Source organism: Rhinoderma darwinii, chromosome 1 (genome assembly GCF_050947455.1).
Source record: "Rhinoderma darwinii isolate aRhiDar2 chromosome 1, aRhiDar2.hap1, whole genome shotgun sequence".
In the NCBI taxonomy this organism is placed as follows: Eukaryota; Metazoa; Chordata; class Amphibia; order Anura; family Rhinodermatidae; genus Rhinoderma; species Rhinoderma darwinii.
This window is the reverse complement of record NC_134687.1, coordinates 416816283-416826554: the sequence shown is the minus strand read 5'-3', so window position 1 is coordinate 416826554 and position 10272 is coordinate 416816283. Positions and strand designations below refer to the sequence as shown.

Below are 10272 nucleotides of genomic sequence, written 5' to 3'. Positions count from 1 at the left end.
CGTCAGGGGCTCCACCTAGAATGGATTTCCCGGCCAGAGTGTTTTCGACACTCTGGCCGTGGATTCCGCTCCTGAAGGAGCCACTGATGACACTGTCCATATATAGACAGTGACATCTAAGGCTTTCCCAACACAAGAGTCCCCAGCCGATGAGCATGCGTTGCTGTCGCCAGGGACTCCATAGTTGAAAGCCCTGACATGAACAGTGGCGTCAAGGGCTTTCCCATGTTAATCATTTAGGCCACATGCACACGACTGTAGCCATGTGCACGGCCGTGATTTTCGGGTCGGCCAGCAGCAGAGTGTCACCCGCGAGCAAATCGCGGACCGTGCACATAGCCACGTCCATTATTTTCAATGAGCCTGGACACGGCCGTAATAAGACATGTCTATTCTTTCTGCGGTCCAGGCTCCTGGGCTATGCACAGACAGCGAAAACCACGGTCGTGTGCATGGCCCCAGTCTCCAGTGGATTTTCGGGGGAATTGCGGCCATAAAAGCACATTCGTATGCATGAGGCCTTAAAGTGGCACCGTGCCTGGAGAGTCCCCTGTCTTTGCCGAGTGGCTCACGGCCAGGTGAAAGGTCTGGATTTGGCTTCCCCCGGCAAAATCTGCTGTTTGCTGGGGGTGCTGGACCTGCGGTCACTCAACTTACAAAAGCCCCTGCCCAAATGCCCTATAATTGACATCATGTCACAGTAAATGGACATCATTAAGTGAAATCCCCCCACTTGGGATGATGCCCCTCTATGAGCCAAACAGAGAGCTGCTAAAAATCAGAAGATCTTGCTCTGACAGACTCGAACATTCCATACATTTCATGGACAGCCATTCATCTGACAGAGGTTGTGACACAACTGAGCAGCTTCTATATGAAAAAGATTATCTGGGGTGAGAAAATGTCACTAGTAGATGTAAGTGAATCCATAAACTAGCCACATGAAGATGAAAAAAATGGCTTCCTAGTTCTGTGGCATCACATGGTATAACAGCTGTGAAGAGGAAAGTCTGTGCCAAAACCAACACTGTTCTGTAGTGCTACCAAAAAAATAATAAATAGATATATCGTAAGGCTGGATTCACACGACCATGTTACGTCCGTAAAGGACGGAACGTATTTCGGCCACAAGTCCCGGACTGAGCACACTGCAGGGAGCCGGGCTCCTAGCATCATAGTTATGTACGATGCTAGGAGTCCCTGCCTCGCTGCGGGACAACTGTCCCGTACTGTAATCATGTTTTCAGTACTGGACAGTAGTTCCACGGAGAGGCAGGGACTCCTAGCATCGTACATAAGTATGATGCTAGGAGCCCGGCTCCCTGCAGTGTGTTAGGTCCGCGACTTGCGGCCGAAATACGTTCCGTCCATTACGGACCGAACATGCTCGTGTGAACCCAGCCTTACTTCCCTAACCCTGCAAATTGCAATGCGCTCCAACGTCAGCTGTCTCCACAAATACAGACCAATACTGGAACTGATAGATCTTTATTTGATAAAAAAACTCAGAAAACACATCGCGTGTGATGAAGTGATCAAGTCAGAAATGTCCAACAGAACTGACTGCGATAATAGAAAATATTACGTATGTCCATGGCCAGCCGCCATTCCTCCAGACAGTCGTTACATCAGAAAAATCTTCCAATGGTCTCATAACACAGGTCTAGGCTTCTGAGTTAACAACAGGCCAAATCTCTTCTTGATGGAGACTCTGTGTCGGGAATACTTGTCATCTGGGGAGAAGCGAGCAGGATGAGCCGAGGTGGTCGGCTGTCCACCAGGAGACACCTTCTGTAACACAAAAATACCAAACACATCATAAACCCCAATACTTACAGGCACCATCCACAACATTACATACAGATCATCAAACCTAGCGGAACAAAGCTGCCGCACTAGCACCCCACAGAAGCCATATACAGGTGTATTACCAGAAGAACAAGCACCATTCCCTCAAGACTGCACCATACAGGGGTGATCCTGCTGGAGACCCCTTTCTCCTGTGCCTGGAACCCTAGAAATACGCAGTTATCAGGGGCAGTCACTGACTACATTACATAACACACAAACTGAAGAGTGAGAGCGGCTCTAAGAGGGTCCCAATCAGGACCCCGGCCTCTATTTTAACTCAACCTGCCATATAGTGAAAAGTCTAAAAAGTTACCCATCACCATATTGCCTTCAGATGTGGATATGGCCTGGCACTGGTCCCCAACCTATGGCTCTAGCCTTTGTTAAAGTAGAACTCCCAGTATGCAGCAGCCTGGGAGTTGTAGTTGTACACATTCCTTCTTTGTTAAGGTGAGATGTTACACCATAGAGAGTAGGATCCCGATCACACAATGTGGTCATTCATCCATGCTTCTGCCCACGGATATATTTTCTGTGTACTTTTTCTATTGCAGTAGCGGTGCCGCTGCGGTTTTCTGTCTCACAGATACGGATCATATTTCATTGGCCTATAGGCACTTACAACGGGATAGCTGAAATAAGAGCAGTCGCCATGAACTAGAAGCCATTCTATATCTAGGACAGTTTTAGATACAGTCCACAACAGAACGCTGAGCGCCTTAGTTATAGGGAGACTACATGACTATTATGGAGCCCTCCGTCACGCCTCACCTTCATGGTGTACACCCGTTCTCCCAGCTCGTTCAGATAAAACTGCAAGAACATGTCTGCCGCGCACAGCAACTCCACTAACACGCCAGGCCACTCGTGGTATTCTTCCAGACACTTCCGCAGCACAACTTCCGCCTCCGATATTCACGTCACTTCCGGCCCGGGTCTCGTGGAAATTAGTCGCTCTCTTTTACTAGTGCGCCTCCTACAGGCCATTAGTGGACGAAGCTTGAATAAAGCGACGCCTGTAATATTACCTTGTAGTTAGTTGTTGAGACAGTTCATGTAAGGACAAGAGGTATCATGTTATATAAATGGAGGTGGAACCATGAAAGACGTTTTTAAAAGGTAAAGGCTTAAAGGGATATTCCATCTTAGAACTTTATGGAATATCCCTAAGACTAAATATGCCCCCTTAAAAGCCTATTTACACAGCTCATTTTCGGGTGACCATAGCAATAATTGCCCAATGTTAAAGGGAATCTGTCGCTAGAAATATTTTTTTATTTTTTTTTAGTTAAACAGTTAGTGTATACATGATTAGACATTGTTATAATTTTTTTTTAATTTTTTCACAAGTCAGGAAATATTATAAATTAGATTCTTATTTTTACATAGTTACATAGTTAGTACGGCTGAAAAAAGACACATGTCCATCAAGTTCAACCAAGGGAAGGAAAAATTTCTACACATAACATTTTTCTGTGCTGGTCACTAGAGGGAGCAATTCCCAAAATTGCAGCATTGGCATGTGGTAAAGCAACCACATTGCTTTATGCTGCAAATTTGGTGTAAACACACACTCGCTCTAGTAAGCTCACAGAATCTCCCCCTCACTTATCCTGGCTAGTGCCAGGAGAAAGGAGGGGATTGAATGTTCAAACCTCCTACACTGTGTGCCGCCATTTTTTGAGCGAATACACAGTGTAGTAGGCTTACATACATAAACATGACTTACCTGCTCCTGCTGCTGCCGCCGCCGCTCCTAGTGCTTGCTTCTGAACACATGCCCGGAAGCCGCAACCGGAAGTAGTCATCTTACTGTCCGGCCGCGGCTTCTGGTCCAGAAGAAAATGGCACCGGATGTCGCTCGGCCGAAGACCTTCCATTTGGACTGTGTGGGAGCGGCGCATGTGCCGTTCCCACACAGACGGCGTACACTATAGTGAATGGAATGGCTCCCATTCGCATTCTCTATGGGGATGTATGAGCCGTATTCCATCTCTGTATGTGTCGTTAATCGACACATACAGAGATGAAAAGAAAATGGCAGCCCCCAAAGTGAAGAAAACGTTTAAAAAAAAAAAAGTAAAACACAAATAAATAAACTTTTTTTTAATAAAACACTAAAAGCTAATTTATCTAAAAAAAAAAAATTTCCGCGACACCCGGCCTTTAAAGAAGGGAAAGTTACCATTGACCTTCATCATTTGTGCTGCTGTGAAAATAATTATTGTTGGAGGCCCAACCAGTAAAAGAAAATATCTCCATACAGTAACTGAATAATACTACCACACAACTAAATACTACAATACCAGGACTAAACACCACAATAAAGTGCTGATAAGGTTGTGCAGGATGCTTGTGGGGTGAGATCACCCTGCCTGACGAAGACCTCCAAACTATCTCCTCCAATCCCAGCCGCATTCCTATGGAGACGCTGAATCTGTCTCATAGCCATGCATAGTGAGGGTATGTGCACACACACTAATTACGTCCGTAATTGACGGACGTATTTCGGCCGCAAGTACCGGACCGAACACAGTGCAGGGAGCCGGGCTCCTAGCATCATAGTTATGTACGATGCTAGGAGTCCCTGCCTCGCTGCAGGACAACTGTCCCGTACTGTAATCATGTTTTCAGTACGGGACAGTTGTCCTGCATCGTACATAACTATGATGCTAGGAGCCCGGCTCCCTGCACTGTGTTCGGTCTGTAATATGACTTTAAGGACAATAATTACTGACACCGGGATTATATTCGTTTTGTCTTTACTGAACATGCAGAAAATATGACAACAGTGAAAACTTGAGCTCTAGGCAAAATATAACTGGTGCTCGGTAAACAATACAGTCTCTGCTTTTTATCCGGCACTTCAATATAACACAGTCTCTTATAATCCGTAATGATTAAAATATGTTCTCTTTATCTTGTGCCTTAGGATAATAAAGTCTCTTAGCTTCCAGGTTTAGTGTAATGTGATCTTTGAGGTCCGGCAATGTAATACAATGCACTCTCTGATGATCCGGCACTTAATGCTCTATGTTACCTTATGCTCAAAAATGGCGTCTTCAGCTTCTTGCTCTAAACACTCTCCTCTTAACTCAGCCGGATCTCCTTAACTTGGAACTCCAGTAAATGCGTGTCTGATACTTCACATTACTTATGCTCTGCTGCTGGCCAGAATGCTCTTTATCTTTTACAGTTATCTGAGTCACAATGTCTTCCTTACTTGCTACAGCTCTCTCAGTCCAGTCTCTGTCTCTTCCTGTCCAGCGCTTCTCAGACCTCTCCCCCGACACTTCCTTACTAGACCTCTCTTGTATATCACTCCACACACTAAACACTGTCGATGTACTAACCTCACAGCGCCCTCTAGTGGCCGGCCACAACCTCCCATTTCTCAATGCCATACAATCCTTTTGCTGGGTTACATCTTTTCCCCCAGGTTTATCAGTTGCCGTCCCGGCAACTTGCTGTGGCGTCACAAATCCTTCAAACCTAGAAGGAAGTCTTCCAAAATTGGATCGTTGAGAATGACGTACCTGCGACAACTCTTCTTCCACAGGAGTAACATTCTCTTCTTGTACTTCACTGGTACTTTCTTGTCTCTCTGGTACTTGAACCGGCGGACTCCACCAACCTTCATCTATGGGAACGGGTGTTGCAACAGGAGGATCTCTAGTGTTTGCTTCTGGTTCACGACTTATAAATGTGCAGGGTCTCAGCATATTTCTGTGTACGGTTTTCAAAGGGCCACTACTACCCTCCGGCTTGATCACAAATACAGGAATATATGGATTGGGCTGACGCACCACCTCATACGCCAAGGTTTCCCACTTCCATTGCAGCTTTCCTGCTCTTCTTGCACCCTGATTTCGCACGATTACTCTATCACCCACTTGCAAAGGTAGTTCCTTCAATTTCTGATTTACTGTAAGATCATGAGGCCCCAGTCTCCGCGCCACTAAATTATACATTTCTTGTACCTTGCGTCGATGACCCCACATCCAGGTCTGCGGAATCCACTCTTCTTGTTCTTCCGGGATAGGCATCATTAAATTTAGGGGACATCGTCCATTTCTTCCGAACATTAACAGAAAAGGAGAATATCCAGTAGTGGCATGTACAGTGTTATTATAGATCCAGATTAATTCTGCAATGTAGTCAGGCCATCTCTCTTTTTTTTGTTTTTCCAGTGTTCGCAACAACTGCAATATGGTCCGATTCATCCTTTCACAGGCCCCGTTCCCTTGAGGGTGATACGGGGTCGTGCGGGTCTTTTTAATCTGGTACAATCTGCATAATTCTTCTATTACTCGCCCCTCAAAACAAGCTCCTTGATCAGAGTGAAGCTGTGAAGGACATCCATAGGGTAAGATGAAATGAGTCCACAATCCCTGTGCCGCAGATTCAGCCGTTTGATCTCTGGTAGGTACGGCCACTGTGAATTTGGTGAAGTGGTCTATCACAACCAATAAATATCTGTACCCTTGTAAAGACTCATCTACTGTCAAATAGTCCATCATGACCAACTGTAATGGATAATGCGTCTGTATATGGCCCACCGGGGCTTGTTGTTCAGCCGCTCTGGCCAGGGTGCAATTTCTACAGTTCTGACACACTTTCTGTGCCACTGCAAACAGCAGAGGATGATAGTAGAATTGTTGCAACCAACGGAAAGTCTTTTCAGGACCATAATGCCCCTTTTTCTCATGCATCCACTTAACCGTACTTTCTAACTCTCGCTCCGGCAACACAGCTTGCCAGACGGGTCCTTCCATGGTCGGTAGGAATACTCGGCGGTACAATATCCCTTGTTTTACTGCCAATCTATCTCGTTGGCGATATATTCTCTGTCCCACTCCAGACAATCGCAATCGCTCTCGTTGATTGGGTCGGTATCCCTCTAGCACCCATCTTCTTACAGTCCGAATTTGAATATCTTGCAACTGCTGTTTCTTCCATTCTTCAGCAGTCCATTGATCGATGGTTTCTCTTATGGGCTCCACAGTATGCACCGGAGCACTTTGAATATTCTCACCTGGCATCTGATCATGTACTTCATTGGCAAGGAAATTAGGAGTCTCTGTTTCCTCTAACTCCTCTTCAGTCAGTCCTTCAGGCAAATCTACTGGATTACGGGACAGGGCATCTGCATTCCCATTAGCTCGTCCTGGGCGGTACTTTACAGTAAATTTAAATTTGCTAAGTCGCGCTCGCCAACGTTGCTCCATAGCACCCAATTTAGCCGAGTCTAAATGAACCAATGGATTATTGTCAGTCCATAACACACACTCTGCGCCCAGCAAGATATCTGCAAATCGCTCGGTAACCGCCCATACGACTGCCAAAAGTTCCAACCGGAATGAGCTATAGTTGTCCGGATTCTTTTCCCCATCTCTCAGCGTCCGACTGGCATAAGCAATGACACGTTCCCGTCCATTCTGCACTTGAGAAAGAACAGCTCCTAATCCTTTTAAACTTCCATCGGTACACAAAACAAATGGTAGAGAGTAATCTGCATACGCCAAGACAGGAGCACCAGTTAGTCGTCTTTTTAACTCTTGGAAGGCTTGTTCAGCCTCTATTCCCCAAGTGATACTTCTCTTATGATCGACTCCCGGTTTGGTTCCGTTCAGTAACACATATAGGGGAGCAGCCACCTTAGCAAAATTCTGTATGAACCGTCTGTAATATCCAATCAGTCCTAGGAAACTTCTAAGCTCTGTTACTGTCTTTGGTACCGGCCATTGTTGCACGGCTCGTACTTTGGCATCCATTGGTTGTACACCATCTCTAGTAACCACGTGTCCCAGGTACTCAATTCTTTCTTTAAACAAGTGACATTTGCCCGGTTTTAGTTTTAGACCATGTTCTTCGATACGCGTAAGTATCACTTTCAATCTTTCCAAATGTTCTGTGAAAGTGGCTGAGAAGATAATGATGTCATCTAGGTAGATGAGCAAACATTCAAAGTTTAAATCTCCCAAACAAACTTCCATCAAGCGCTGAAATGTAGCTGGTGCATTGGTTAGACCGAACGGCATTCTCAAAAATTCGTATAACCCCATAGGGGTGATAAATGCAGTCTTTTCTTGATCTTCTTCTGCAACTGGTACTTGCCAGTACCCACTGGCCAAATCCAGGGTAGAGAAGTATTTGGCCTTACCCAAAGCCAGCAAAGAGTCTTCTATTCGTGGTAAAGGGTATGCATCTCTGACGGTGCAGGCATTCAATCGCCGGTAATCTACACAGAACCGCAAGCTTCCATCTTTCTTCTTTACTAATACTATGGGAGAAGCCCATGGACTCTTACTGGGTCGGATAACATGACTGTCTAGCATGCGTTTTAGCAACACTTTGGCTTCTTGATAAAAAGCGGGCGGAATGGTACGGTATCGTTCTCGTACCGGGTGAGCATTTCCCGTATGTATTTCATGTTCTAAAGTTGTTGTCAACCCAAAGTCTGCTTCATTCTTGGAAAAAGCCTTGTAGTGCTCTCCTAACACTCCCGCCACTTCATCTATTTGCCTGGTAGTCAAATCCGTTCCTTCTAAAGGTATTTGCTCCAGTAATCGCCTCCCAATGGTGTCATTAGCTTGAGTGGTGGCTCGACACACTGTAACCACAGCTACACTTTCACAAGGATAACTCACTTGCCAATCTGAACGGCTTTCCACTTGTTCCTCCCTCACCGGAAACACTTCAGCTACTAGTTCCCGGGGAAATAAGGTTACATTTTGTTTCGTGATATTAACCACTCGTAATAATACTTGTCCAGCCTGTACCTTGCATATCGACCGGGCCACGGCTACTCCTTCTTTCTGCAGAGCTGATTCAATTAACACAGTGGTGCCCTTTAACACTTTATTAGTACCCACTGGCAAGGGTAACAACATTTCATGGCCTGCTGGTACTTGTATACTTCGAGAGGCTGGTATCTTAACCAGTCCTACCCTTCCAGGCCAATTTAACAGTTCTCCATTAATGCGACAATGTTTTAAAGTGCGCTGTAAAGCCATTTGAGAAGGTCGTTGAGTGGGTATTTGTTTCCAGTATTTTGGGCCCAGCTCTTGTGACATTACTCCATCTAAGTCCCGCAATATATTCATTCCTAGAATCACGGGAATGTCAGAGTCCATAGCTTTTTCTACTATGATAACCCCCTTTTTGTTCAAATCACGATTCCATATTGAAATGTCCATTTGTATAACTCCCAGGATAGGGATAGGTAAACTATTAGCTGCCTTGAGTCTTATCCAAGTGTCACTCTTCTCACATAACAAGGAAGGGAAATAAGTTTCAAACACAACTTTATCCATAGTGGTCACTTGAGATCCAGTATCGATTAAACATGACAACTCAACGCCATTGAATTTTGCTACAACGACGGGACATTCCCCCACTATATCTGTAGCATCTAACACAGGGCATGTATCCGTGGACTCTCCTGTAGTTTGCCCCTCAACTACAGGTCGTTCTAGTTTAAATTCCTGCGATTGCTCTGATAGTGAGAACGCATGCAATTTCTAGCAATGTGTCCTGCTCGGCCACAATTATAGCAGATGGTAGGGTCTGGAGCATTCCTACCTTGATTCCTTCTATCCGCAAACGACTGTCTCTCTTGTGAGTATCGAACTGGAGTTCCAGGGTCAGGCTTATTAGTAATAGCGGCTTTCAACTCTCTCATGGCACCTTCCAATGACTCCATCCTTGCCTCCATTTCGGGGTTCTTCTTGGTTACAATTTCTGCTTGCCTGACCACCGTATCAGTGCTGGCCGATTCCTCTTTTTCCAATGCGATAGCTTCCGTCAATAATTGATGAATCGTCATATCTGGTTCTTTCTTTAACTTTTCCTTCAGAGTTCTCCTTAACGGTGGATTCTTGAGACCTATTACAAACTGATCCCGCAATACTACGTGTACATTGGTAAAGGACCCGGCTGATTGTTCTTCTTTACGTTGCAACATTGCCATTATTTCCTGTAATCCATTTGCAAACTGCGCCAGTGTCTCTTCTTCTTTCTGCTGGCGGGCAAAGAATCGCTTCCTTATCATGCCCTCAGAGGACGTATCCCCATACACATCATCTAATAGCTGCCGAATTTGTTCGAAGGTTTGTCGATGTCGTGCTGGCTGTAACAAAACGGTTTTCCTAGCTTCTCCTTCTAAGGTACTTAGCGCCAATTCTACTTTTAAATGTGGAGCGACATTACAGAGCCGTGCCGCTCCTTCCAGCCGTTCACTCCAATCTTCCAACAATAGATCAGATCCATTAAACTTTGGCAAATGATTTAAGAGGGCTCCCACCGGTATCATTGGATGGGTCACACTGGATGATAATGTTGTCTCGTCCATTGTATCTGCATCCATCCTGCCGCACTACGCCAAGTTGTAATATGACTTTAAGGACAATAATTACTGAC

At 45.3% G+C, this 10272-nt stretch overlaps 1 protein-coding gene across 1 annotated transcript; it reads right to left on the bottom strand.

Annotated features, from left to right (window-relative positions):
- Nucleotides 1–1472: 1472 nt before the first annotated feature.
- Nucleotides 1473–2803, bottom strand: NOP10 (NOP10 ribonucleoprotein). Its single transcript, XM_075853190.1, has 2 exons — nt 2623–2803; nt 1473–1791 (listed from the first exon to the last, which is right to left on the bottom strand). Exons 1-2 carry the CDS (start codon nt 2674–2676, stop codon nt 1651–1653), a joined length of 195 nt encoding a protein of 64 aa, XP_075709305.1. The 5' UTR covers nt 2677–2803; the 3' UTR covers nt 1473–1650.
- Between the last annotated feature and the right edge of the window lie 7469 nt (nt 2804–10272).

Excerpts from the sequence above, each read along its gene's own strand:
- NOP10 (XM_075853190.1), bottom strand. The coding sequence starts at position 2,676 with ATGTTCTTGCAGTTTTATCTGAACGAGCTGGGAGAACGGGTGTACACC. Across the intron at positions 1,792-2,622 it reads AACGGGTGTACACCATGAAG|AAGGTGTCTCCTGGTGGACA; the intron begins GTGAGGCGTGAC and ends TTTGTGTTACAG.